This window comes from Anas acuta, chromosome 12 (assembly GCF_963932015.1).
Source record: "Anas acuta chromosome 12, bAnaAcu1.1, whole genome shotgun sequence".
Taxonomy (NCBI): Eukaryota; Metazoa; Chordata; class Aves; order Anseriformes; family Anatidae; genus Anas; species Anas acuta.
Genome location: NC_088990.1, coordinates 12,782,798 through 12,810,088, shown reverse-complemented (window position 1 = coordinate 12,810,088; position 27,291 = coordinate 12,782,798). Strand labels below are relative to the sequence as shown.

Genomic DNA, 27,291 nt, shown 5'->3' with positions numbered 1-27,291 from the left:
GTTTGGCCACACCAGGATGGGGGCCAGCAGGAGGAACAGGACAGTCCCATGGGGGTCAGCAAGATGTGGGAGCTGGGGGGCTCACGGTGGCCTCAGCACCAGCATCTCCTGCAGGCGGCGGGTCCCCATCCCCTCGTGGGGGGTCCCCAAGGCCGTGTGTGCGCAGCTCTGCTGTGTCCTCAGCACCGCCCTGGAAGGCAGCCACCGCTCCTCCTGCAGTTACCTGGTTTCCCCGCAAACAAACCAAGCTCAGAGCCCTCTGTCCCCGCACAGGGCAGGAGAGGGGAGCTCCCAGCACCTCCCCGCAGCACCGAGGCTCAGCTCCAAGCTCAGGGATTTCTTTCCTTTTTTCCCTGCCTTTGAAAGCTGCCGGCGGGGATGTGAAGCCTACACGTACCCGGGGCCCCCCCCAGGCACTTTCCAGCTGGAAAGAGGTGAGAAATGCCAGCAGAGCCCGCTCGGCTCTCATACAATCCCCAGCGCTTGCTCCAGGTCTCTGCAGTCAGGAGGTGAGACCCCATGGCCGGGGAGCCCCGCATCCCCCCCAGCCTGCAGCGCTGGGGGCTGAAGGCCGAGGAGAAGACCCTGGACTTCGAGTTCGAGGTGCTGGGGGCTCAATTCAACCGGCGGGGCCGCTACACCCTGCGGCTCAGCGTGGAGAACCCGCTGCTGCACGGCCCCACAGCCGGCGTCCTGCTGCGCATCGGCGGAGGCACTGCCGTCCCCGCCAGCACCGGCACCACCGACACGGTGGAGCAGAGCCACCTGGATGAGGTGTGCTCCTTCCAGCGGAGGAAATTCACCTTCACGCTGCCCAGAGGTGACGGCTGGGTGCCGCGGGGATGGGATAATGGCGGAGGTGTCCCCCTGCTAAGCGAGGTTTGACCCCGCAGGTTTCTGCAAGAACGACAGGGACCACGACGTGCGGCTGCGCATCGAAGCCCTGCACTCACCCAGGAGCCCAGCGAAGAAGAGGAAGGTGGGCGAAGCCTTCTTCGCCATCTACCCCCGGCCCCCCCAGCCTCGCACGAAGCCCCCGGCCGGGCGGGATGAGGACTGGTACTGCTGCAGCACGGTGGCGGCTCTGCTGCGGGTGGGCAGCGAGCAGCCGGCCATGCACTGCGGCCGCCTGGCCTTTGTGGCTGCCCTGCACGAGCACCGGCCGCCTGCCACAAGGTCCCCACCGCTGTCACCCCACGGCCAGGAGAGGGGGCAGCAAGAGGGGGACGCAGCCCCAGCACCCACGTCCCCAGCCGTGCTGTCCCCTGAAGTCCCCCTCCGCACACCCGAGTCCGCTTACCACTCGCTGCCCACCGAGGTAGGGGAGCTGGGGGCAATTTGGGGACCTGGGGGGGTTCCATGTAGGTGGGGGGTGGTGGCAACCCCCCAAAAGCCAATCCCCCAGTCCTGCAGCCAGGCAGTGCCCAGACCTACATGAGCAGGCTCTTTAGGGGATATTGCCCAGCCCAGCCCAGCCCACAGCACCCTATTTCCCACGGTGCTGAGCATCTCCTGCCCAGCACAAAACCCACAGCAGGGCTCTCACCTCCAGCACAGCCCCAAAACCCACCCCAAACCCCCCTCACCTGCCTGGGCAGTCCCCCAGGCAGTGCCCCCAGCAGCCCCCATGGAAGCAGCACCCTACCCCTACCCTGCCCTGCTCTTTTTAAGGTCTGTGAGCACCTGGTCCCCATTAGACACAGCTGGGAGCTCCAGGAAAGCTTGTGAATAGGAGGAATTTATTGCATAAAGTTATTTTTTTATCACTATTATTTTTTATAAGCTAGTTTGGGCCATGGGGAGGCACGGGGATAATCTGCTAATGTGAAAGTGTTGGCTCTGGGGTGACCGTGGCTGTTCCTAGAGCTTTTTAACGTCTAGCAAAAGCTTTGCTCCTGAAGGGTGAGGTCCTGAGCCCATGGGTTAGATGGGGGGACACGATGGGGGTGCTGCTCCCCTCCCAACCCCACTCCTCATCCGCAGATGCCGCAGGCTGACCCTGCGCTCAGCTCCTCCCCGGAGCTCCCGGGTGACTCAGCAGGCGAGCATCCCTCCTCCTCCTCCTCTTCCTCCTCCTCTTCCTCGGTGCCTCCGCTCAGCTGCGGCAGTTTCCGCCTCTCCTCGCCAGGATCCAGCCCGGATCCGACCCCGTGGGCAGTGCAGGTTAGTGCAGGAGCCGGAGGAGATGCCGTCCTGGTGCCTGCGGTGACCTGGTGGGGTGGGGAGCTGGGGCTGTGGGCACTTTGGACACCTTCTGGTCACCGAGAGCTTCCTAGCAGAGCTTTGCGTGCTCGTGCACCCCTGGGTGTCCCGTCCCCAGCTCCACTCGTGGGCACGAGGACCCCAGCCTCAGCATGGGGATGGGAGGACGGGGCACCAAACTTGACGTTTTTAGCAAGAAGACGCAGCCCCGTGGGCTGGTGTCACCCGGGCACGGTGTCACCCGGGCACCGAAGCCCTTCAAACTACCAGCTGCTGGCAGCTGGGGATGATAAATCCCAGCTACTTCGTCTTCCAGCTCAAACCCAAAGCTGCAGGGTGAACTGTCAGGATTAACAAACCCGGCGGCTGCACCTCGCCCTGCGTCACCATGCCCAAAGCTGTGCAAATAAAGGAGGGAAGGCAAACCCTCCCCGAGGGGCTCCGTTTCCGCACCACCCCGGTGCTGAGGCCGCTGCCTCGCCCGCTCTCAGTGTCCCACACCTGTGAAAACATTTCGTGGGAAGGCTCAGGACCACAGACGGGCTCTGTTCCTCTGGTCCCTGGGGCTCTGTTCACTTTCCAACCCCCTGCTCCCCATCCCGAGGCTGTCCCGGGGACACCTCTCCGTGCGTTACAGCCCCTCGCCCTGCACCGCCTTGGGGCTCTCCTTGAATTTTCGAGGCCCCGTTTAACCAAAAACCTACCAGAAATGATAATTAGTGAGGCTCGATTGACTTTGCTCAGCAAATATCTAGATGGAAATTCTGCTGAGTGGTGAAAAGGCGGCGGAGATCGATAGGGGTGGGAGTGGGCTGGGGCAGGGCAGGGGCGCGAGGCATCAGCAAAGGCAATTTCCCCCCTGGCTCCTGGGCCCCCGGGGGGGAATGCAGCGAGCTCCGAGCTCCAGCGGTGATAAATCACCTGCTGCTGATGTCAGCCTGGAAGTATTTGCGGGGATGGGGTTTATTTAAAAACTGAAAGCTGGGAGGCAGGAGTGTGTTAACTCCTGGCAGGGGATGGAGGGGATCCCGGAGTCCTTGTTCCAGAGGTGGGGCAGCAACCTCATCTCGTGCCTCAGTTTCCCCCTGAGAGTATCTTTAATGCCCCGCCTGCCCCCAAGGGTCCTAGCTGAGGAGAAACCCATGGATAGGGCTGAGTGGTTTGGGCAGAAAGGAGTCAGGGGGTGCAAGGAGGGGGCATTGCTGGGGTCCTTGTCATGGAGAGGAACCTGCAGGTCTTGGGGTGCAGGGACCCCACTGCAGGGCTGCTGCTGAACCCCGAGTCCCAAAAAATCCTGCTCCATGTGGGGGGCGTCTCAGGGGGTTGCACACAAGTGGGACCAGGCTGGTGGCCGTGATGGATATAGGGTTTGTGGGTGCTGCTCGGGCAGCTGGCAGCACCTCCGGAGGCCAGATGGAGGGCAGAGGGTGTGAGCCAGGTGCTGGGCTGTCGCCTCGATCCCGTTTGCTTTCCTAAATGCCAAGAACACGTGGGCTCGCCCCGGTGGGAGATCTGCTCCTCCACACCGTGCCGAGCATCTCATCTGCGGGATGCTGGGGTGATGGATGGGTGCTGAGCTCCTCCCGAAAGGCCACGGCACGGCGATAACGATTTGCTCATCTCCCCGCAACCTGCGGCTAATGTATGCCCCGGCACGCACGAAGCAGGAGGCTGTGCTGCCTGTTCAAACACCTCGAGCACGTCGCAGGGTCAGATGGCTCCCTAATTGTCCCCGGGCTCGGGCACGGCACCCGGCAAGCCGGTAACGTGCCACGGGCGAGCTCTCAGCATCCCGGGTGGGCGAGGATGACCCAACAGCACCATCCCCAGGGATGCCATCCCCAGCCAGCCAGGATGGGGCCAGGCTCCCCAGGGCTTTGCAGCAGACCCGGGGGGGAGCAGGAGCTGGTCCCGTGCTGGGGGAACCATCCTGCCTCCCTCCCACGGGTCCACGCGTGCGCTGCGGGAGGCAGCCAGCTTTCGGAGGGCTCCTTGGCAGCCGGAGCTGGGTGCAAGCCCGTGGCTGGTGGTTTGTTTCCAGCCTCCCCGGAGCAACTGGCAGCCAGGCTGCAGCAATCTGTTGCTGTCAGGGCACGGGGAACCCTTCTCCCCCCAACAAAGGGCTTTCTGCACGGCTCGTGCTCCAGCTTCGCCGCTCCTGTTGCCCAGGGGCTGCAACGCCCGGGCAGGGCGCAGCGCGTGAAGGTCGGATGCTTCCCAGAGCAAGCACTCCGCATCCACCCCATGCAAGGGCAGCCTCAAGGGGTCTGCAAAATGGGACAAAAACACGGGTGTTAGGCACGGACATGTCCATGAGCCTGGCTAAGCCCTCTGGCTGTGCAACGACCCCGGGAATGGGCTGGGAGCTGCTTTTGGGCTACAATTGCCGCGTTTCGGAAGCGCACGTGCCCGGTCTCGCTGGGTGAGCGGTGGATATAAAAGCCTTCCTGCCGGATAAAAGCTGGTGTCGTCGCCTCGCCGGGGCTGAGCTCTCTGTTAGCGGGTGATGGATGGCGTGCGTCTCCTGTCTGTGCCCTGGCCACCTCCTGCCACTCATCGCGGTGACAGCGAGGGTCGTCCCAGCGCCGGGCCGGGAGGGGAGAAGGGCCGCGAGCTGCCTCCATTCACTGGAAAGCCAATGAGGCTGAAAAAACAAACTTTGCCGGCAGGGTGATGAATAACGCCGCGCCGGCGAGCAATTTGTCGGCCTTTGAGAGGCTGTCAGCCCGTGACGGGCTCCTCGGGGGCTTCGCAGGGCTCCTCCGGCAGCTCGGCATCCCGCTCCTGGCAGGGGGCTGGGAGGGGACACGAGGCCGGGGTGACACCGCAGCGAGCCACCCTCCTCGCCGCGCCTTCACCTTCTGCAAATGGCAGGCGGTGCTTTAGTCCCATCCGTGTGATGGTTTCTCCCGGTGAAGGCAAATAAATTGTTTTTCCCGAGCTCAGGGTGTTGCAGGGATTGAGGCTGGGGCAGCACCTCCTGCTCTGGGAGCACTGCAGGGTGCTGGGGACTGGCACCCCTACCTAAAATTGGCCTCAGAGCATGGCAGAGGTCTTTATTCACTGATGAAAAACATTCCTAAATGGTAAGGAAGGGACACATCGGGGTGCTGAGGCTGTTGGGATGCAGTTCTTGGTCTAAGCATCATGCTTGTGGGGATGGGATGAGGTCTGGCATCTGATAGAAATGAGCCAGTGAAGAGCAGCAATTCTCGTTTTCTTAGCTAAAATGGAGCAAAGAAATCGAAGGCGGGGGCTCAGGTGGAGAAGATGGGCTCTTGATTCGCTCAGCTCAAAGCGCAAACTCTTCGGGTGCTCGGAGGGAGCGCCTCGGATCGACTCGCAGGAGCGAGCTTTAATTCCTGCAATTTCAGTAATCATGTCCCTTTAAGTGTCAGATAGCTGCCTTTATGAGAAAAGCAAATGGGGTTAAAAAGAGAAAATTGCTCCGTTTTAAGAGGTGGGGGGAAGGAAATTGCACGCGTGCCGCTGACAAATATAGAAAGTGCAAAACTCCCCTAATGGAGCAGGCGATGGGAGAGCTGGGCTGCCAGCCCATTTAATTATTTGACAGGTGAATTGGGAGTTTTACTGCATAAATGGAACCGAAATGAATTCGGCACATTTTCACCCCGAGGGACGCCCAGCCTGGGGCGGGAATTGTCCTCGGAAAGGGGGTGCCCCAAACCCGCCGTGTGATCTCTAATGAGCACCCTCAGGGTCCCCTGGAGGCGACACCGTGCTTGGAAAGCGGCACCAAGCCATGAATAAAACAGCGCCGGCTTCCTTTGGCTCCGCTTTCCTTCCTCTGCCCGTGCCTCTGTGGGGCTGGGGATGCCCTCCTGTGGGGGGGGAGGAAGAGGATGCTGTTTTCATCTTCCTCCCGGGGAAAATTGCGTTGGGCTGGCTCCCCCGAGCTCGTTCCGGGAGCTGGATTGCTTTCCTCGCTTTGCTCAGCGGAGACAGGCCGGGGCCTGTGCCATGCCAGCGCTGCATTAATAGAGCCTCAAATGCGATTTCCCAGCCCCAGATGTGATTAGCTGCGGCGCGGGGGGCTGCAGGAAGCGAGGAAGGGCAGAACCTCTCCCGGGGACGGGTGGCACCGCGGTCACCGAGCCCAAATCCGCTCCTCTGCATCCCTCCGGGCCAGGGGGACGGGGGACAGAGGTCACAGAGCGGTGGCTTTGTGGTGCCGTGGCCCTGCAGCCCAGACCCCGATTGCAGAGCCCAAACCCCGTTAAATCACCCGCGTGGCTGGGGTAAAGCAAACGGCGCTCAGCCTCGCGGCTTGCTGGCACGCGGAGCCTTGAACGGAGCCTGGGGAGCCATCAGGGAGGAAAACTCACACCAGCCCCAGTCCATCTTCACCGCCGGAGCCCACTATCATTTTATGGAGTCTCCGGAGGCGGATAAAGCTGCCGCCTTCCCAACAGCCGCTCGTAAATCTCCCGGCCAGACTGGGCCACTGTTTAACAGGGGAACAAGGCTGGGACCCTGCGAGAGCATCACACCGCAGGCACACACTCCATCCCCTCCAATCTGCAGCCTCCCGTGTAACGCATCAGCCCCTTAATCCTCTTTCCAAGCCCCTTGGGGACGCGGGGACTTTTATTCTCCGGTTCCCAGAGCCACAGGTTGCAAACCGCAGCATGAGCGCGCTGGGCTGGCCGGGACACGATTTGCTCCCCGTCAGGAGAGCTGAAAAAGGAGCAGGACACCCAGGGGTGCTGATTTCCTCCCGCCTGGGAGCGGTGGCGCTGGGTTTTTGGGGTGGATAATCACGGCTCCGCCGAGGGCTTTGGGTACAAGGGTTTGGGGTTTTGCCTGCCAGCTGTTTGCCAAGCCTGGCAAGGTTCGCGCCTGCTATTTTGGAAACCTTTTGTTCTCGCGCTGGGTTTTCCGTCGCTTTGCCGTTTGTGAATTTACTATCAAAACCCACTGCTAATTATCGCCCCGCGGCCGTTGCTGGCGGTAAAATATTCTCCTTTTTTTTCAGGGAGATGTAAACACGAGCGGCAGCAGCGGGGATGTGCGCCACGAAACCTGCTGCTGCTGCCTGGGAGGGGAAAGGAACGGGAAAACCTGGGAACATGGCCCAGAAAACACCGACCTGGAGCTGTGTGCTGTGGGACGCTAAGCCTTGCCTAATTCACATCGTGGCCAGTGTGAATTAGGGCATGAGAAGCAGATTAGGGCACAAGAAGGAGGTCAGATCCCAATTTTCCCCCTCGTTTTCTCTCTTTTTTGGCCCTGCAGCCACAGGGGCTGATGCTGTCCCATACCCAGTGTGCTGGGAGGGCACTGGGCAGTCAAAGACAAAGCCAGGAGGTCATTTCCATCGCTCTGACTTGGGTCTGGGGGTATTTGGGGTTATCCAGCAACCCTCCCCTGTTCCCAGGATCCCTGTGATGCTCGCACTGGGAGATACTGGGCTGGAAACGTGCCGCCAGCCTTCATCCTCACTGCCCCCTCACCCTGCCACCGCGCTCCCCAGCTCTCTGCTGCCATTTGGCCATCCTTGGGATGGGAAAAAGAACAAAAAGAGCAAATTTATAGGGAAAAAAAAAGGCTATGGGTTATATTTATAGGGGATATTTATAGGGGAAAAAGGTTATTTCTACCCCAGCAAGGAGCTCTGCAGCCCCCCGGGGTCCCCAGGAGGTCGCTCCCCCCTTTGCTCTGGCCAGACCCCATCCATCCCGTGCCACCGCCACCAGCCCCAAGCCCCTGCAGCGGGGTGGTCGCAGCAGGGGGGGGACACGGGGAAGGCTTAGGAGGAGGCAGCCCCTCATTAAGGACTCGGGAGGCACAGCCACGCGTCGGCGGGGATTTGCACGCAGAGGCTGTGAGCAGCCCGCGGGGCGGAGGTGAACGTTGGCGTGCCTTCCAAGCGATGGATGGTGGCGGGGAGGGGGGACAAGGGGGGGCCGGCGCCGTCTCTCACATGCACGGGGTGTGATGGGCGCAGGGACGGTCCCCCCACCACGAGGAGCAGCTTGCGGCCCCTCTGCGCCTTATCACATCAGCTGGTGCGAATTAATGAGATGGGGAAGGGGAGGGGGGGAGCGCCCGGCTTCTCCCCTTTGCCGGGGATTGGGCTGGGATCCCAAATCCTGCCGCGTCCCTAGAAATGGTGACATGCAGTTTGGGGAGGTTGGGGGGCCCAGGGACAGGGTGGGGTGCTGTGGGCAGATATCCTGGGGACCAGGAGCGGCAACGGGGACGTGCCTGCAGTTTAGCAGAGCGTGAGCACGGAGCCAGTCCTCCAGGAGTGGAAAAAAGGAGCTGGGGAGCGGGCAGGAGGGCTGGGACGTGGGGAGCGACCGCCTCCATCACCCCCGGGATCACTCCTCCCCTGTGCAGCGGGGTAACGCCAGGAAGGGGGCACCCCGTGGGGGGACGCTGGGCTTTCCGAGGGAAAAATCCCGTAGTGAAATGCGGCCCCTCCGAGGGATGCTGGGTGCAGGGGCCTCTGGCTGAGGCATTAAACACCGCGCGGGGCTCTGGGCAGCAGCGTGCACAACGCCGAAAGGCTGAGAAGATGTGAAAGCAGCCATCGGGCCGTGCCATGCGGGCTTCGGGATGATATCATAATAAATAAAAGAGCGTTTTAATAAATAAAACAAGATGCCCGGGCAAGCAGCACTGCATTATGCATGTGCCGGGGGACTCAATTAGCCGGCCGGGCTTTGGTGAGGTGGGGGAGAGGCGGCCCCGCTCGAGCCGGGGCAGGAGGCACCTTGCAGGAGCAGAGCAGGGCGAGGGGCAGGAGGCAGCCACAGGCACAACTCTGGTTTCCTGCCCACCTCCCCATGGCAATGCCCCCGCAAGCACCCCGTGGGGACGCAGGGCTAGGACCTGGGCTCATCCTCGTGGGGAAAGCAGCAGCCAGGGCTGCGAAAGTCTGCAGAGAGCTCTCAGAGCTCCCCAGGCAAACTGTTGCTGGCCGGGTGTCTTCCGAGGTAGAGACCCTGAGCAGTGCAGCCCCTCGGGCGCCCCATCTCCCTCCTCCACCTGCCCTGAGGAACTCCGCAGCAGGAGTTGTCTCCATTTCCATAAACCAATTACCCCCAGATAATCTCGGGAGCTTTAAACATCAATATCCTAAACGGCAGCGCGAGGGTGGCGCGCGGTGGCTGCATCTCCCCGCGCGTGCTGGTGCCGCTCCATCACCGCATCGCCATGGAAACGGGGGAGTGATGGAGGGGAGGGGGCATTCGGGATGCAGGACACATGAGGGGCCTTTTAGTAACCATAGTGAGGGACGCAAGGCAGAAGGGAATCGCTTATTGTTTTGCAGGGTGCCTGCTTCCCAAGGAGAGCGGCGTGCCACCGCTCAGAGGTGGGTTTCTCCAGACGGGAAGGAGCAGGAGGGGAGCTGCTGGGAGGTGGGGACCACCCCGTGCCCGCCCGGACCCCCCCAGCATCACCCCCCAGTATTCAGGAGCGGGCTGGGAGCGATCCCGCTGGCACCAGCCCTTGGTGGGGTTGGCTCCATCCCTGGGGTGCTGGCAGGGATGCTCCAAGTCCCTCTCGCCCACGTGCGCACGCGAATAAATCGCTGCCGGCCCGCGGTGACGCTGGGTGACCTTGGTTTGCGGGAGGCAGGTGCGCGTGCAATTAGCAGCACAAAGCTGGGGAAGGCTTCTCCTTCCCGTCAAGGCGGGCCGGGGGGTGAAAAGCCCTCGTGCTGCTGCTTTCTGCGGGGGGGAGAAGAGCCTCAAGGTCGCCGCTGAATGCGCCCAGCCTGGTGCTGGGGCGGGGAGCAGCCTCCGAAGCTCCGGCTCTGCAGCCTGCCCGCTGCCCCCAGCCCATTCTTTCCGTTCCGAAGCACATCCCCGCGTGCTGCACGCTGCCGTGCTGCTTTTTGTTGCTTTTTTTTCCTTTTTTCTCCCCCTCCACTTCACAGCTCTTCAACGCTCTCATCCTTAGGCAAGTCTATAATGAAGGGGGCCCAGAGCGGGCGGTTCTCACCCTCCTCCTCCTCCTCTTCCTCCTCCCATTGCCAGCCCGGGTCTGGCTTTATTGGGACCCCGAGCGCGTTGCGGGCCGAGCGATCCCCCACAGAGCTCGTTACTGGAGAGCCACTTCTCCTCCAGCCCAGTGCTAACCCCACCTGCCCGAGGTGCCCGGCTCAGCTCCACGTCCCACGGGTGGGCTTCAGCCACCCCAGAAGGGAAAGGGACAGCACCAGAAGCACGGGGGACATGGAACATGTCCCTTGCAGCCATGGGGCAGGTGTGGGGCCACCAAACCCATGTCTCCAGCAACACAAGGGGACGGAGGTCTTGTGAGCACGGAGCATCCTCCCACCCTGCTTATGTTCCCTGAAGAACCTCTGCCACCTCCTCAACACCAAGTCCAGGGGCTCCTGCTCCCAGGGGCGCAGGCTGGGGCTGTCCATGTGCTCTGGTGGCTTTGAGGTGGTGGGACCATGCCCTGCTTCATCCTATCCCTTGGGATCTTCAAGCTAAGCTGCTTCTGGACAGGGGAGAGAAGAGGTGTGAGGGTTGTGATGGGGATGACGGAGGATCTTGGGGTGTTCCCATGCTTCCAAAGCTGACCTCTCCCGAGAGCCACGTGGCCTCCCTGCCCTCGAGGACATCTGCCCAGAGGAGCCACCGCCAGACACCTTGTCATCACCGTGTCCCATCAGCAGGGCGTTTGTGTCACCTTCTCTGACACCGTGTCACAGCCTGCTGCTGCTCCGTGGAGAGGGTTTGGGGGCACCACGTGTCACCAGGCAGCAGGACTCAGGTCCTGGGGCTCCCGGGGCAGCACCGAGGCCCCCTAAAAGCCGTGCCAGTGCTAAAAGCATGAGGAATTGCCCCAGAGCAGCCTTGATGGGGAAGACGTGCCCCCGTGGCACGTAGGCCATAAGCAGCACAAATGAAAATGACCCAGGGCTGCAGCCCCCAATGCTGCTGTAATTATTGCTCAGCCTCGTTATGTGCTGGCTTTAATGACGGCGGTCGTTAACATTCAATCTCCCCTCTCCTTTCCCAGCAGCCTCCTCCCTGTCCCTTCATCAATACTGCCGGATAATTAGCCTCTGGAGTCTGGAATAGCCTTTTGGATAAAAGGGGCTGCTTACAAAGCAAGCCAGGGCACGGGGGGCTCGGTGGGATCGGGCTGCTCACGCCTCGTGCCGCCCCTCGAGCATTGCCAGGGGTCGGTGCTCATTCCTCCCAAAGGAGCCTGACAGCTGGGATTTGGGGTGGGCGCCCACAGCCCCTCTTCCTCCCCACCCAGCCTGCTTCATCTCCCCTTCCCTCCCAGTAAGACCAGTACAGGGGTGAGCTGGAGGCCACCTGCACATCCTCGTGCCCGTAGGTCCTCCGTGGCATCCCACGGGATGGCATCAGGGCTGAGCATCCCAAACCCCAACATCCTTCCTCACCAGCAGGGACGTGGGGACAACAGGGAGACTCTGGGCTCCCCCAGATGTCCCCAGATGTTGGGACCAGCGCTGTGGCTCCCGGAGCAGCTCTGCCATCGATGAGGGTGAGCCCCTGCCTGTGGCCACGGCTTGGATTTGGGGACGGGGCTTCGCGTGCGCCCCGCAGCATCCCCGGGTTGGCCAAGCAGGAGTTAAGGCTCGTGCCTCGCATTAAGCTGGGGGAAGGGAAGGCCTTGATGGCAGCATAAAGAGAGGGCGGTTTTGCCTTCCATCAGCTCCTTTTTTTTGATAAAAGGCTCCTCTTGTGCTTGTCAACTTGTGGAGCGAGCGGTGGGGGCAGAGCAGTCGGCTGCCTCCTTGCTTCCAGCCGAGGGCTGGAGATGTGCCCGAGCCTCGGGGCCATGGGGCAGGGCGGTGTTCCCGGGGCCAGATTCTCCCTTGCCATGGCCCTGGGGGCTCCTCGAGAGCCCCAGCACCTCCCACGGGCTTTCCTGGTGGAGCTGAGACCCAGCAAAGTCCCTCAAAGCTCCCCAAAACCCAGCCTCTGCCTTGCCCTGCCCGGCAGAAACCAATTCCCTCCTTCCCCCCTTCCCTCCCCAGAGCTGGGGGGCAATGAAATATTTAACTGCTGGAGCAGGCGGCTTTGTTAGGCTGATCTTCCCCACGAAGGCTTGGGGGGACGGTGAGCTTTAATTATCAGGTGGCACTTGATGGGCCAAGGCGAGGACCCTCTGCTCCCCACCGCACACCGGGCTGGGTGCCACGGGGCGGCCCCGCACATCTCCCAAAAAGCAGTTGCCAGGGCAACCGGGGAGCGATGGATGGAGCCTGGGCATTTAGGAACGTCCACGGGGCACACAGGCTTTTCTGTCTGTCTGTCTGCAGCCCGTGCGTGGTGTTTTGCCTGCGTCTGCAGCGAAACGTGAGGCATCAACACATCCGGGGAGCCCATAAATAAAATATCACTTAGGGGAGGCCGGCCCGGTGCCAAGACGCCCGCGAGGCTGCAGATTCCCATAAAACCCACTCGTGCGTTTCATTCATTACAATAATTGTTGTGTTGTTGCCCCGCCTGGCTCGTTCCCGTGCGGGATTTGGGGGCAGAGATGGAGTTTGGGGGGCTCGAAGGTGCCGGCAGCGGGGCGAGAGGGTGCCAAGAGCTGGTTCTGGTGGCATGGGGCGATTAAACCCAGCCATCAGCCTTCTCCCTCCTCTTCCCCCTCCTCCCCACACCCATGTGGGATGGGATCTTCATCCCAGGCTGGATCTGGGCTGGAGAGCCCCGGAGGTTAATGGTTTCCCCGCGCAAGCTAATGGCGCTCGGCACTCCCGGCCGCCCAGCGTGTCACCGCGCCTGTCCCTTCCCATCAGCGTCTGCAGACAATGAGTTCACCTTCAGCAGCCTGACACCTCGTATTTGGGGGGGTCGGGAGAAGCCAAGGGGGGAGCATCCCCATCTGTTTAACCCTTCCCTGCCCGGCCAGCCACCAGCCACGTGTTAGCCGAGCCGCAAAGCTTTGTCCGCCCTCCTCGGCTGCCTCTGTTTGTGCCAACCCTTTGAGGGCCTCACCAAGGAGGACGAAGGCTGCTCCTCGCTCCTCATCCTCGCCACCCGTGCGGGCAAATCCTGGCAGGGGCGGTGGCTGTGAGAAGCCGTCTGCCCACATCAGTGCCTTGGCTCTGACGCTCTGGCACCGCGCCTGGAGCCATCCCGGAGCATCCCAGTGCCACGCACGGATCCAGCCCCGTGGAGAGGATTTGGGGAACCCCTTGGCACGGCTCTGCGAGGACGAAGGAGCGGGCGGTGACGGGCTGATGGTGTTTCCAGCCCTCCCCAAGCTCCCTGTGTTCATCACAAGTGTTCCCCGCGGCGGGTGGCGAAGGGACGGGCTGGTTCGAGGCGGTGACGGATTTCCCGCTGGCCTCATCCTTCACCATTTGTGGTCCCCGGGGGTGTCACAGCGGGGAGGGAATTTGGCAGCTTTTCATCTTTGGCTGGGGAAGGAGGGGGAAACCCCACTTGCCCTCGGCCCCGACCGATCAATCGAATTGCCGCAGCCAGCCCCAAACCCTCCCCTTCGCAAAAAAAAAATAATAATATCCATAAAGTTAATTTGGGACAGCTCTGCTGATTTCATTGCCCCCTCCCCGGGGAGCGATGCTGCGGGCCAGGGGGGGCCTTCGGAGCGATTGCCCGGGGGGGGTCAGCAGAAAGGGGTCTGCGTCTGATGAATTATTCACATGGGTGTCACTAAGTGCAGAATTAATCCTTTTGCTTCCAGCTGGCTGCTGCACTAAATTATCACTCGCAGTCATGCGGGAAAATGCTGCGGAATTCATTTAGCTGATTATTGTTTTGATCTGGGAGCTGTAATTTTTTTTTTTCTCTCCTCTTCCCCATCCTCTCCCTTCTGCACCCCCCCCCCCCAAACCTTCCTTAATACATGTAAGAGCCGGGAGAGGAAACAAAAAGCAGGAGAGCCGTGGGCTGGGAGAGCTGAAATCCAGATTGCCTGGGCTTTTTATACCAAGCAGGAGCTAAATAAACCCCGGGCCATCTGCACATCCCAGCGCGCATCCCGGGGATGCTCCCGGGGCCGCCCTGAGCTGGGTTTTGGATGCTCGCACCCACCCGAGGGATGAGGCGGCGAGGCGCGCGCCCGGCGCCGCTGCCTTCTCCCCGCTCCCTCTTTGGAGCGCAAATGAGAACAAAAGACTTTGATCAGAGACAAAGAAATCAAAGGCTTCAGCAAAACGCTCGCGTTTTCGCAAATTAATGTCTGTTGGTGGAAAACTCTCGCAGTGGAAAACGAAGCCAGCTCCGTACGGCTTGTGGCGCAACGCCGGGCTCTTGTTTTCCCTGCCTTTTTTCTTTTTCCATCCCGAATTCGTTGCCATGCCCAGCACAGACGAGCTTGACCACACAGCAGCCAGCGCAGAGCGGTGACGAACACGAGCAGGACTCAGCCCTGGTGTGTGCAGCGGGTCCCCAGCAACGCGCAGCATCCGCCAAGGATCGGAGCGCGTCGGAGATCTCCTCATCCCTGGCGGATTAATTAATCACCCATGTTTGTCAATGACCCCTGCTTATTAATCACCCCTGCTTATTAATCACCCCTATTTATTAATCACCCCTATTTATTAACCACCCCTGCTTATTAGCTGGGCATGAATCAGCGATGGCTTGTGCCTCCTTTTGGCACAGCCTCACCTTGCTCGGGGCGTTAATTCTGCACTCGGGACCCTTGGGGCACAGACTGGTCCTGCACAATGCTACAAATGTCGGGGGGGGGGGGGGAATAAAAAAAGGGAGGGAAGGAAAAAGGAAAAGCCAGCGCTGTTTTTTTCCAGGCGAAGCAAAATCAACAGGCTGGATGCGCCGCTGCTTAACCAGCCTTAATTTATGTAATTGCTGCCATTTAAAAACAGAAGCAGATCGGTGCCTGGTGTAAATTGTCACGGCGCCGTGGTGTAAATTGCTCCTGCGCCAGCCCAGCCACCAGACCCTAAAAAAATCTATATATTTATTTATAATTTGATGGGGGGGGGGGTTGCATTTCATTCGCCAACAGCTCCCCTCGACTTCTGCGGGCGTGATCGCCGGCAGGGCTTTGAGCGACAGCCGTCAGTCACCTGCGCCCACTCGCTCCCCTTCTTGCGCCCTAATGAGCGGGATGGGGAAAGGCACGCGGAGGCAGCAAATGTCTTCGTTAAGGGGAATTGGTTGCTTTCCGCCCGCCGGCCCCCGGGGAGCGTTCAGGGCAGCGCTAATTGAATTAGGAGCACGTGCGCTCCTGCTCCGGCTCCGGCGGGCGAGGGCTGGGCAGCAGCTGGACGCCGGCCCCGGTAATTGCAGGCAGAGCATAAACTGTTGCATTTTGCATGATCCCGTCCCTTTTGGGGCGTCTTTGGTGCTCCGTGCTTTTGATGCTGGATGGAGCTTTTGTGGGGCCGAGGGCAGGCGCGGAGAAGGATGGGGAGTGCTGCGCCGCTGCTCGTGCCGCTGCATCCATTCAGAGCCTGATTGCTCATCTCAGAGACAGCACCAGGCTGGGAAGAGCAATCTGGGGGGGGCACGGTCCCCGGAATGCCACCAGATGCCAGCTCCCAGCCACCCCGACCTGCCCCTTGCTGGGGGACGCAGCAGTGACCCCGTCCCCAAACCCGCCCTGCCGAGGGCAGCGCGGGCTCCATCGCTCCTTCCATTAGCTGCGACTTCCCCCCTAACCAGATTAGAGGCCAGTCCATAAAAGCCAGGCTGGCGGGAGCAGGGCGCGGGAAATGAGGGCAGGGAAATCACATTAGGGCTGCCAGCAGCGTCTGGCTCGGAGATGCTCTGCTGCCCCAGGCTCCACCGGAGACGGGAGCAGAGCTGGCCGCAAAGTGACTTTTAGCATCCCTCTGCGCCAGCAGGTGATTCTGCTGCGCCAGGGGTGATTCCCACCCCTCCCGGGGTTTTCTGCAGGGAGTCGGTGCGTGGCATGCAGCAGGCATCCTCCTCTGCTCAGCCCAAAGCTCTCCTTGCAAAGCCCCAGGGGCACGGCACCTCCCCGGCCCTTGGAGAGGGGCTGGGGGCACGCAAAGGAGGGGCTCAGCCCAGCTCCCTCCTCAAAGGAGGGGCTCAGCCCAGCTCCCTCCTCTCGCAGGATGAGCCCCGTGGCAGCTGCATGCCCGCCCCAGACCCGATCTAATCGCTCCATCCCGAATCCATTTAGCAAATTCTCCCCTATTACTGCTGCATTAGGTTTTAGACCCCAGGCACCTCCGTCTCCTACTTTTCGGCTGTGGAGGGAAAAAAAAAAAAGAAAAAAAAAAAAAAAAAAGCAGCTGTTCTCCTCCTCCAAGCCCTTTGTATTGATAAATGGAGCTGTGGGGCGAATGCAAAACCAGCCCTCACCGTGCTAATATCTTCCTGTACTCCAGCCAGCTGGCTTTAAAAATAACAGGTCGTTAAACCTCGACTCTGCTTATTAAATAGCGGGGAGGGGGAGGTGTGGGGCGCACGATGGCTGGGCTCAGAGCAAAGGTGCTGGGGCCGGGGGGCGATGCTCGGGGCAAATCGGGGTGCGGGTACCCCACTTGTTAATGCTGTGGTAGCAGGTGGCAGCCAAAACTCCTGGATGGGGTCAGCACCATCCTCTCACCCTTGTTTTCTGCAAGGGGCGAGGGTGCTGCAGGGGACGGGGGTGTTTAGGGGATGGGGTGCTGCAGGGGATGGGGGTGCTGCAGGGGATGGGGGTGTTATAGGGGACGGGGGTGTTGTAGGGGATGGGGTGCTGCAGGGGATGGGGGTGCTGCAATTGAGGTTGAGCAGCGGGATGAAAAATTAGCAATAAAGAAGAAATAGCAGGTAAAAAGAAAGCGAAGCTATTTATTTGTTTCCTCCGACCCACTGAGCTTTATTGCTTCCCTTCCCGTGCCTGCCACGGCTGCTTTGCGCCCAGCCTGACGGGGAGCTGCCATAAAGCCCAGGCAGCGTGCGGAGGCTCGAGCAAACCCGACATAAAGGGGGTGAGGAGTGCAGGGGGGGGAAATTGGAGGCTCCAAAGTGCTGCGGGGCTCGCACCCATCTCCTGACAGCGCCGCCGATGGGGGCTGACACCCCGCTAATGGTGCGTGCGTGCCGTGGGTGGCGGGGACATGACAGCCCCGACGGCGCGGTCCCCGCTGATCACAGCCCTGTCACTTCCCTGCCTCGGCTGCCGGTGATCAAACCCCAGCAGCACAGCCTGCTTTCGGGGCTCTGCCTGTGGGTTTTGGCGTTAATGCCTTAATTAAAAGCGGGGGAGAGGAAAGCAAAGCGGAGAGGCCCGCAGGCCCGTGCCGGCAGCACAGCCCCGTGCACGGCTCAGGGTTTACAAAGCAGGGCAGTGTTTTCCTAGCCTCCTGCCCTCACGCTGAATGGATTTGTGCCTCTCTTCCCAGCCGATGAATAATTTACGGGCAGCACGTAAGGATTGGGGGGAGTTTTCTCCCACCTCTCCTAACATTTGCTTAGCTGGCCGGGTTTGCTGGGCTCCCTCCTGCGCCCCGGAGCTCTGCGATTTCCGTGGCCCCTGCTGGGGGGCCGAGAGGGGAGAGGGTGCGGAGAGGGGTCAGGGTGCTGAGGGGGGTCAGGGTGCTGCAGGGGGTCAGGGTGCCAAGCGGGGTGAAAAAGATGCCAAGGGTGAGGATGCTGCAAGGGGCAAGGATGCTACAAAGCAGGAGGCTGCTAAAAAAAGGGAGGATGCTGCAAGAGGGGAGGATGCTGCAAGGTGAAAGGATGCTGCCAGGGGTGAGGATGCTGCAAGGGGGAAGGATTTGAGGATGCTGCCCTGGTGTCCCCCCCCCACCCCGGCTCCTCCTTGTGCAGCCGCACCCCGAGTGCCACCCAGCGGCTTCTCGGTGAAAGGCAGAGAACCGGGCGAAAAAAATAAAAAATAATTAAAAAATAAATAAAAAAAAAACAGCAGAACGGCTCCGGGCTGGGGGTGTTGATGGATGGATGCTCCCTGCTGAGCTCTGTCGGCAGAGGCAGTCGATGGGCGAGCAAATGTTGGAACAAACGGCAGCAGCGAGGCAACGGCCGGCCCAAAGGGATGGGGAGCCTCAGATTTGGGGTTTGGGATTTGGGTTTAGGGTTTGGGTTTTGGGGTCTGTCCCCTCGGGCCCCGGCTTTGGGAAGCTTTGGAGGCACAGTGTGCACCTCCTGCCACCCCCAGCTGCTGGGGGAGCCTCCGCGCTCCTCCTGGTTGGGAATTTTTTTATTTTTTTGGGGGGAGGGATGAAAGCACAGCCGCTCGCGGGCAGGCCGAGGGGGGGCTCGCTGCTCCCCCCAGCCTTATCTGGCCGGAGCAGGCGGGAGCGTGGAGCTGATGTCTCTGTTAAATGGGGCTCAGCTCAGATGAAACGCCCTCCGACGCAATCCAATTAACTCCCAAATTGAATAGCGATGCTCTGCCCGATGTCCCCCCCCCCCAGCCCGGTGTGCGGGAAGGGGTCAGCCCGGGTTTAATCAGATGCAGCCACCAAAAGGCCCCCCCCCACGCATCCCAGGGCTGTGGGGAAACTGAGGCAGGGCTCGGCGCGCAGGGGCAGGCAGCGACCCCCTCCTGGGGGCTCCGGGAGCTTCCGACACCAAAAAGAAGGGAAATGGGGGATTTTTCCCCCCTCTGATCTTCCTAAGCCGCTGCAGCAATTTTGCTCTGATAAGCAAATCTGCGCTTATCCCATCGCGGGGACAATGACGGAATTGGGCTTAGCACTTGTCCAGGGAGGTATTTTTTGGGGCTGGGGGGGGGTGGGAGGATGCTGCCAGGGCTTCAGACACCTCGGAGCTCACAACGGGACGAGTCGGAGCAGCCTCAGCCTGCAGCCCCCCCGGGCACGGGGGAGAGGGAGCGACGGATGCGATCGGCTGAATCGATGCCAGCAGATGAGAGACATCAAAGTGTCTCCTAGCAATTTGTTAAGTAAATAAAAAAAAAAAAAAAAAATCACAAAACTTGGCCTAAGCAAATAGGGGAAGGAGGGGGGCGTCTCGTCGGGGCGGATGAAAGGCTGCGGAGCCGCGTGTGGAACGGCTCGCCAGGCAGGGAAAGCTTCAGAGGATTGTAAATGACGGGGAAAAAAAAATAAAAAATGAAATAAAATAAAATAAAATAAAAATCAGCAGGAGTTTCAAAGCTGCTGCGGTTTCAGATGTGGCTGCACAGCCTTTCATCCCGGAGCCCTGCAGGAAGGAGAGATGCATGTGGGGATGTTCGGAGGTGGTATAGGGGAAGAGGAGCACAAATACTCTTAACTCTGCCCTCCCCACAGGTCCCAGCTTCATTTTGGGGAGCATTTAGGGCAGCCCCTTCCCTACTGCGCCCCTGTCCCCATCGCTGGGGTGGTGCTGGGACAAGCAGAAGCTTTTGGGGCGAAAATAGGGGAAAATGGGTGTTGGCAGGGCAGGGAGGTGCTCCGAGGCAGGAGGCTGGGGCTGGGTGCCTGGTCCCCGTCCCCGTGCATTATTGATGGGGAGGATAATTGCCTGCTTCCTACCGGCTCCGTGATGAAAAATTCATACCCCGGGACGAGCGCTGGGGGCTCCATCGACCCACACCGGGCTCTTTGTTCCCTAACAGCGACCGGGGGGGACGCGGGTGCGGGGGGCCGCAGCAGGTGGGGTGCTCGGGGCCCTCGCTGGGTGTCCCCACGGCTGGGGACAACGTGTGGGGACCCCAAAAGAGGGGGCGAGGTGGGGAGCACGGCTTCACGCCCTCCCCGGGGATGAAAGCGGGGTGGGAGCAGGGCATTTCCCTGCGCCTTTGGGCACCTCTGCTCCGCGCCAGCTCCGTCGCCCAGCCCGCGGATCTGAGCGGCCGCGGGGGCTCAGAAGTTAATGGAGCGTTTGAAAGCCCCGAGCCGAGATCCAAGGCATGGAAATGAGGTGCCACCAGCGAGGAGCTGCTGCGGGACCCGCCACCAGCCTGCCTGGGAGCGGGAGATAAGGCAGGGGCGGGCTGGGGACCAGGACTTTGGTGGCTTTGGGGGGCTGTCAGGGGGACGGGGCAGCTCTGCCCCGCTCGGGCAGCAGCAGAGCCAGAGGTTTTGAGGGCAAAACCATGATTTCTGCTGCCCTGCAGTGGGAGGGAGCCCAGCCCGGGTTGCTAAGAGCAGGCTTGTGTTGTGGTGACAGCAGAGGATGCTGCAGGGCTCTGCTCCGGCTGCTCCGAGCCCCTCGGGGGCACCCCCAGGTCCCCAGAATGGGGACAGCGCCCGGACAGGGTCACCGCCACCCCTGCCTTTGTTGGGTGGCTCCGCGGTGCAGCCGCCGACCCCTGGCTCTGGTGTCCCCTCGCAGCCCCACCGGGACGCCGTGGCCCTGCCACCAGCTGATGCCGTGAGCAGCGTCCTGCCCGGGATGCCACAGAGGTACGGGGGGCTCAGGGACACCCCCGTTTCCACAGGTGTCCCCTGGGGTGGTCTCCTCCTTGCCCCCTTTCTCCCCACGCCACCCACGGGGGTCCCTCTGCTCCCTGCCCTGCAGGTCCCGGGCCATCCCCAGGGAGCTCCAGCAGCGGGTGAGTGCGCCACGGGCAGCGGTGGCCCCCAGGGGACACGAACCTGGGGGGGGTTCTCCCCAAATCCACTGCAAGCAAAGCGTGGAGCTGCTCCTCGCCCTCCTCCTCCTCCCCCCCGGCAGCATCCATCCCCCCCCAAGGCCACGCGGTGCTGCGGGACCCCCCCGAAGGCCGGCCCCAAGGCTGGGCTCTGGCAGGGATTCAGGAGGCTCAGCTGCCCTCCCTGCCTCCAGAGACACAAACCCTCCACCAATTTCCCTTTCGGCACCCATGGCATGTAAGATCCCTTTTCGGCATCACATGGCCATATGTCCTCCCCACCCCCCCAAAAAAGAAAAAAAAAACACACCAAAAACCTTCGCACCCACCCGTATCAAATCTTCCTCCCCCTGTTTCAAGGATGTGCAAACACCGGGCAGGGCTTGGGGTGCTCAGAGGCAGCTCATCCAGAGGCAGCACCGACCTTGGGAGGGTTCCCTCCCCCCGTAACAGGGCTGTGCGGGTGCCCTTGCCCCCACTGCTGCGGCTGCATCGTCCTCGTCCTCGTCCTTGTCCTCCCGGGAAGAGGCCGGGGAGGGGGAAGGGGAAAACCCTGCTCTGCATCCAGTGCCCGCTCCATGGGGAAGCCCAGGAACCCCATCCATTAAAATAAACCCCGGTGGCAGTGTGTCCCCCGCGGATGGGGCCGTGTCCCCCCCCCAGAGGTTCAGCCCAGCTCTGGCACTGCCGCACCCCAGGGCTCTGGGGGAGTCCTTTCCCCATGGGGGTGGCAGGAGAGGAGGGGAGATGAGGTGGGGGCTGCAGGAGGGCTGGGGAGGGGGGAGTTGGGGAAGGGAACTGTGGAGAAGGGAGAGGTGAGGAAGGAAAGGGTGGGAGGATGGGGGGAGGGAGGGAGAAGAGAGGGGTGGAGGTGGGTGGAGGGATGGATGGATGGATGGATGGATGGATGGATGGATGGATGGATGGATGGATGGATGGATGGATGGATGGAGGGATGGAGGGATGGAGGGATGGATGGATGGAGGGATGGATGGATGGAGAAGGACAGAGGGATGGATGGATGGATGGATGGATGGATGGATGGATGGATGGATGGATGGATGGATGGATGGATGAAATAAAGGTTGGATAAATGGATGGACGGTAACAAAAGGGGAATGACTGGATGTTTCTGAGCCCCTCCGAGGTGGCTCTAACCCCCAGGACAAACCTCAGCTCAGCTCCGTGGGGCTGGGTGCCGGGGGAAGCCCGTGCTGGCAGCAGGGTGCTGCTGGTGCTGGGGTGCCACCGGCTGTGCTCCGGGCTGGCAGGAGGCGAGCAGGTACCGCCTGGCGCTGAAGAGGATGGCAGGAGACCTCCTGTCCCTGCGCCGGCACGTCACCAGCCTGGAGGTGGAGAACGGGCACCTACGGCACCGGCTGGCCGGGCACGAGGAGCCGGGCGGCGCGCTGCTCGCCGACCTGGACGTGGACGTGATGACCAGGGAGGAGGTCCTGGACCGCCTGGGTGCGTGGTCAGGGAGGGCGGAAAAGGGGACGCCCCTCTGCGGGGGACCCCGTTGTCCCCTGGTCGTGTCCCGCAAGCTGAGGATGTGGCCTGGGGCTCTGGCAGCCACCCTGAAGGGCGAGCTGGTGGCGGGCACGATGGAGATGCGGCGGCTGAAGGACCGCGTGCAGCAGCTGCAAAACGAGCTGATCCGGGTACCGGCACCCACGGGGATGGGGATGGGGTGGGGGCGTTGGTCCCCGCCACCCCCAGCATGGCGTGGAGGCCCTCGGGGTTTTTTTCCCCTTTTTTCCCCGCAGAAAAATGACCGGGAGAAGGAGCTGGTGCTGCTCCAGCGAGCCCACCGGCAGCAGCAAGCTGCCCTCAGGAGGTGCCAGGAGCAGGCGGCCAGGGCGAAGGGCCTGGAGGAGACGGTGAGGCAGCAGGAGAAGGTGAGTGGGGGGGGGCTGGGGGGCTGGGGGGCAAGGACGGCCGGGCCCAGCCCCTCTTGGCTCTTCAGAGCCACCCGGTGCCAAACTGATGGCAACAGAGGGGATGTGAGGGCCACCGCCACCCCACCACGAGCTGTCCCCTGCCTTGGGGACACGGGGACATCCCTGCTGCTCCCGCAGGTGATCAAAGTGATGGAGCGGGTGCTGCAGGACAGGCTCTCCATGAGCAGCGAGAAACCAGCAGGTAGGTGTGGGTGGGATCAGGGTGGCCACCCCCCTGCTGCTGCTTCCACCCCATAGGAACCACGGGGCCAGAGCCCTCCAGCCCCATCCTCTTGCACAGGGGATGGAGGGCACGTCCCAGGGGGTCCCCCCTGTCCCCACGCAGGGGACCTGCACGCCCTGCTGCTGGCTGAGAACCGCAGGCTGCGGGAGGAGCTGGCGAGACCCCCGCGCCCCCCATCGCCCCCCATGGCCCCCCGTGCCTCCCACGGCACCCGGGACATCTTCGGTGGCACGGAGAAGCTGTCGCTGCTGGCCAGGCTGGAGGAGGCACAAGCCCGCGGGCGTGTGATGGAGAGGCAGGTGGGCAGCACCCCAGCACCCCCTGATTTGGGGGATAAGGGGGGAGCAGCCTAATTTTGGTGCATCGCAGCTGGAGGAGGCGGCGAGGAGGTGGGGACGGGAGAAGCAGGAGCTGGGCACACGGCTGCTGGAGCAGGAGCACGGCTTCGGGGGCTCGGCCCCCCGCTCTCCCCACATCCCCACCTCGGTGAGCACCCTGGGGACACGGGGGCACCCGTGGGGCTCACCGCCCAGCCCCACACTGGGGCGGATGCCTCGGTTTCCCTGAAGGATTGGGGCAGGAGGGGGGTGGGAGCGTGGCCCCAAGGGTCACCGGCACCCCCGTATTGCTGCCCTCCCCGTCACGGCTGCACCCCTCTCCCTAAAGCACCCCAAAGGGGTGGCAGACCCCCGAGACGTGTTCGCTTCTCCCACCAGAAACAACCCCCAGGCTCCACCTTCCCCCCGAGGAGACCCCGGACCCTGGACCCCCTGCCCTAGGGGGTCCTCGGGGGCAGGATGCCGGAGACACTCGGAGACGCAAAATTCATGCTCATGGCAAAGAGCTGCTGCTTTTAGAAATTACAGAGCAAAAGGGAGGCGAAGCAAAATGGGGAGGGGGGCAGCTTTCCCCCCTCGTCCCGTGGGGCTGGAGCCAGGGCTGGAGGGGCTGGAGGCGTCCCCAGGCTGGGACCGGAGGGGGGCCACCAGGTGCCCCGCTCACGCCGGGCGCTGCAGGGGCCGGAGCGTCAGGTAGATGGGTTTGTCGGGCAGGAGGATGAGGTCGAACTTGGTCCCGACTTCCACCGCCCGCTTGGTCTCAATCTTGAAGTTCTCCAGGATCTGGGGTGGGAGGAAGGAAGAGAAGGAGGGAGGCGGCGAGGACGGGGATGCCCAGAGCATCCTGCCCGGTCCCCTACAGGGAAAAACTGAGGGGCAGGGTTGGGGCAGTAAGGGATGGGGTTTGGCTCTAAGGGATGGAGTTGGGGCACCAAGGGATGGGGTTTGGCACTAAGGGACAGGGCTTGGCACTAGGGGATGGGGTTTGGCCCTAAGGGATGGGCTGGGGCACTAAGGGATGGAGTTTGGCACTAAGGGACGAGGTTTAGTGATGGGACTTATTGTTGGGACTTGGTGACTTTTGGGGAATCTTGAAGGCCTTTTCCCACCTAGATGGAAAGACTTTTCCAACCTAGATGGAAAGTTGTTTCCCAATGTAGATTTTATGATTCTACGCCCTCCGAAACCTCCCCCATCCCCAAGTTCTCACGTGCATGAGGAAGAGCTGCATCTCCAGCTCGGCGATGCGGCGCCCCAGGCACTGCCGTGGCCCGAACCCGAAGCTCAGCCCCTTGAAGTGCTTGGAGCCCGGCAGCAGCCAGCGCTCGGGGCTGAACTGCTCCGGCTTGGGGAAGACCTCGGGGTCCCGGCCCATGGCATAGAGACCAACCTGCACCAGCGTCTGGGGAAAAGGATCAGCCCCATGGGGAGCTGCCCACGCTAAACCCAACCCTGTGCCCCTTCTGCACCCCACAGCGAGCTCCCAGCTGTGCTCGGAGCTCAGAGATGAGCAGATTGGGGGAGGAAAGCTTCATTTTGGTCCCGTTCCCCTTCCCACCCCGTGGCCTGGAGCTCACCTTGGGGGGGATGCGGTAGTCCTGCAGGACGACCTCCTGCACCGTGTACCTCTGCAGCGTCACCGCCACGGGGTGCAGCCTGCGGGACAGGAAAAAGGGGAGGGGGACACACACCTGCTTTTGGGGACAGCTGCCTCCCTCCTGTGCATAGCACCCCACGGGATGCCCGTCCCGCCAGCACCACCCCGGCTTCCCCCGGAGATTTGGGGAGGAGAAGGGGCTGGCTGCACCCCCGTGCCCCGCAGCTACCTGAGCGTCTCCTTGATGGCCGCCTTGAGCAGCGGGGTGCTCTTCAGCATCTTCACCCTGTCCCCCGCTGCCTGGTGCTTGGCGGCCAGCACCTCCGCCCGCAGCTGCTCCTGGGTGCCCGGGGACCGCGCCAGCTCGAACATGGCCCACTGCAGTGTCACCGAGGTCTGCAGCGGGGCACAGCGGGGCTCAGCGCCACCGCCGCCCCATCCCCGCCACCCCGCGCCCTGCCCCTGACCGTGTCCACGCCGCCTGCCATCATCTCGGTGACGCTGGCCTTGATGTCATCCAGGGGCAGCTTGTCCTGCAGGAGGAGGCTGGAGAGGATGCCCCCGTACTCCCTGCTGCCCTTGCGCTGCAGCCGCAGGTCCCGGTAGACATTTTGGATGCATTTGTCAGCTGGGGCAAAGAGGGGCATGGTGCCGGGTGGTGCCGGTGCCACCACCAGAGGTGGCACCTGAGGATGTCCCTGCCCCGTGCCGGTGGCTTCGGGAGCCACCGGGGAGGAGGAGAGCTCACCCTGGGTGAAGATGGCATCCCAGGCGTGGACGTGGTCCCGCCACGTCCTGGCGTTGAGGCCGCGGAGCAGGGCGGGCGGCAGGTAGAGCATGGGCGAGGTGGTGTGGAACATCAGCGTCACCGCGTCGATGAAGCGCTGCGCCTCGGGGTCCACGAAGTCCTGCAGCAGCCCCAGCCGCTCCCCGTACAGCACGTGGCACACGGCTGCAAGCACGGCACCCGTGAGCCCACCCAGCACATGGGGGAGACCCAAACGCAGCCCCTCCACCCTCCACCGTGGCCAAACGCAGCCTCCCTGTGGCTATGGGGACCCCAGCAGTGTGGGTGCTGGTAAAATGCCGCTGCCAGGTGGTTTGCTGCCGAGCGGGAGAGAGGAGAGCCCTAAAAATGTAATTCTTTGGGGAAGAAGTGCTCTGAGGATGCAGCAGGGCAGGGCACGTTGCACCACCCGTCCCCCGTGCGTTTTGGAGAGGTGTGGGGGGGGCTCACACTCCAGAGCGAAGCGGAAGAGCTCGTGGCTGAAGTCGGCTGTCCAGCGCTCCCGGCCGCTCTTCTGGACCTGTGCCCGTGCCCGCCGGACGAAGTCTTCGCCCACCTCGCTCAGCAGGGGCACGAAGCCCTCCACCACCCGCGGCGACAGCACCTCCTTGTTCAGGGTCAGGCGGTCCGAGCGCCAAGCCTCCCCCGTCCTGCGGGACACGGTGGGGTCACAAGCGGCACGGGGCAGGGGGCAGCCCCCATCCGACACCCCCAGCACCCTCCTGCTGCGGCAGCTCCCCGCCACCCCGAGCTCCAGGGATGGCTCAGGGGGCGGTGGGGCCACGGGGCATGGTTTTGGGGGCTCACTTGAGGAGCACGCCGTAGGGCTTGTTGCGGTAGTCGCGGTAAGCCACCCAGGGGGGCACGCTGAAGCGCTCGGGCATCATCCCCTCCGACCTGAAGAGCGTGGCCGCGTCCCGGGGGCTGATGATGTTGATGCTCTCATAGACACCCAGCTTCTCCCTGCCACCACGGGGGGGGGGTAAGGAGACAGCAGGGTTCACCCCAAAACCACCCAAAGCCCTTCCCCGGGTGAAAACCCCACTCCCTCCCATCCCCGTGGTGTCAGGGCGAACGTGCCCCATTAACACCCTCCTGTCCCGGCCTGGAGCAGTGGGATCGGGGCTGGATCCTCACCTGTAGATGGGCCCGAAGCGCTGGAACTTGCGTGCCATGATGTTGTGCACGTTGTGCAAGCCGCCCTCCTGCCAGAAGTGGTAGAGGTTGAGCCAGCCGCCCCGCCGCTCCCCCGGCACCTGCTCGAAGGGACGAGCCGCCAGGGCCGGGGCTGGGGGGCTGTGCGATGGGACGGGGACCCCCCCGGGGATGGGGACCCCCCCAGCCTGGCGGCAGCCCCCGGGGTGGCTGCGGGGCCGCAAGCCGCCCGGTTTGGGTACAGCCCGGGTGAGCATGGGAGCAGGCGAGGGGGTGGCGAGGGTGACCTCGCTCTTATCCCACCCAGCCCAGGCTCAAGGCGAGGAGACGCCTCCTGCTGCGTCACGGGGCTGGGAGCTGGCGAGGTGCCCCAAAAGGGCCGGGATGGTGGGGGCTTACTTTGGGGGCAGCACCTGGGGAGCACCGTCCTGCCCTGGAGGTGCTGCAAAGCTCCCCAGAGCAACGCAGGGAGTGCTGGCTGGTGGCCCCTGCAACCCCACTGCAAGCTATTCCGAAATTAAAGAGAGCTCCCCCGGCATCAA

At 62.4% G+C, this 27,291-nt stretch overlaps 3 protein-coding genes across 11 annotated transcripts; 2 read left to right on the top strand and 1 right to left on the bottom strand.

Annotated features, from left to right (window-relative positions):
• Window positions 1-519: 519 nt before the first annotated feature.
• On the top strand, window positions 520-7,339 carry LOC137863225 (coiled-coil domain-containing protein 33-like). The gene is made up of 4 exons (XM_068696207.1): window positions 520-820; window positions 894-1,318; window positions 1,984-2,163; window positions 7,199-7,339. The coding sequence occupies exons 1-4, from the start codon at window positions 520-522 to the stop codon at window positions 7,337-7,339; spliced, it is 1,047 nt and encodes a 348-aa protein (XP_068552308.1).
• Window positions 1,995-27,291, top strand: CCDC33 (coiled-coil domain containing 33). Of its 9 annotated transcripts, XM_068696453.1 has the most exons (9): window positions 16,882-20,500; window positions 20,616-20,649; window positions 21,960-22,155; window positions 22,261-22,349; window positions 22,455-22,586; window positions 22,767-22,830; window positions 22,975-23,171; window positions 23,242-23,358; window positions 23,589-27,291. In XM_068696453.1, the coding sequence occupies exons 1-9, from the start codon at window positions 20,271-20,273 to the stop codon at window positions 23,649-23,651; spliced, it is 1,122 nt and encodes a 373-aa protein (XP_068552554.1). In that variant the 5' UTR covers window positions 16,882-20,270; the 3' UTR covers window positions 23,652-27,291. The 9 variants fall into 9 exon arrangements, 8 of the variants coding, with proteins under 8 accessions (XP_068552555.1, XP_068552552.1, XP_068552549.1 ...); XM_068696454.1 differs by adding an exon at window positions 1,995-2,163 and having other exon boundaries at window positions 20,430-20,500; window positions 21,960-22,586; XM_068696452.1 differs by having other exon boundaries at window positions 16,874-20,500; window positions 21,960-22,349; window positions 22,455-22,568.
• CYP11A1 (cytochrome P450 family 11 subfamily A member 1) lies at window positions 23,697-27,057 on the bottom strand. Its single transcript, XM_068696443.1, has 9 exons — window positions 26,732-27,057; window positions 26,402-26,557; window positions 26,045-26,244; window positions 25,556-25,759; window positions 25,275-25,435; window positions 25,037-25,203; window positions 24,788-24,866; window positions 24,421-24,612; window positions 23,697-23,993 (listed from the first exon to the last, which is right to left on the bottom strand). Exons 1-9 carry the CDS (start codon window positions 27,004-27,006, stop codon window positions 23,871-23,873), a joined length of 1,557 nt encoding a protein of 518 aa, XP_068552544.1. The 5' UTR covers window positions 27,007-27,057; the 3' UTR covers window positions 23,697-23,870.

Excerpts from the sequence above, each read along its gene's own strand:
- LOC137863225 (XM_068696207.1), top strand. The coding sequence starts at position 520 with ATGGCCGGGGAGCCCCGCATCCCCCCCAGCCTGCAGCGCTGGGGGCTG. Across the intron at positions 821-893 it reads CACCTTCACGCTGCCCAGAG|GTTTCTGCAAGAACGACAGG; the intron begins GTGACGGCTGGG and ends TTGACCCCGCAG. Across the intron at positions 2,164-7,198 it reads CGACCCCGTGGGCAGTGCAG|GGAGATGTAAACACGAGCGG; the intron begins GTTAGTGCAGGA and ends CTTTTTTTTCAG.
- CCDC33 (XM_068696447.1), top strand. The coding sequence starts at position 20,271 with ATGCTGCAGGGCTCTGCTCCGGCTGCTCCGAGCCCCTCGGGGGCACCC. Across the intron at positions 22,831-22,974 it reads GAGCAGCGAGAAACCAGCAG|GGGACCTGCACGCCCTGCTG; the intron begins GTAGGTGTGGGT and ends GTCCCCACGCAG. Across the intron at positions 23,172-23,241 it reads GGCGTGTGATGGAGAGGCAG|CTGGAGGAGGCGGCGAGGAG; the intron begins GTGGGCAGCACC and ends GGTGCATCGCAG.
- CYP11A1 (XM_068696443.1), bottom strand. The coding sequence starts at position 27,006 with ATGCTCACCCGGGCTGTACCCAAACCGGGCGGCTTGCGGCCCCGCAGC. Across the intron at positions 25,204-25,274 it reads TGGCAGGCGGCGTGGACACG|ACCTCGGTGACACTGCAGTG; the intron begins GTCAGGGGCAGG and ends GCCCCGCTGCAG. Across the intron at positions 24,613-24,787 it reads ACTACCGCATCCCCCCCAAG|ACGCTGGTGCAGGTTGGTCT; the intron begins GTGAGCTCCAGG and ends CCTTTTCCCCAG.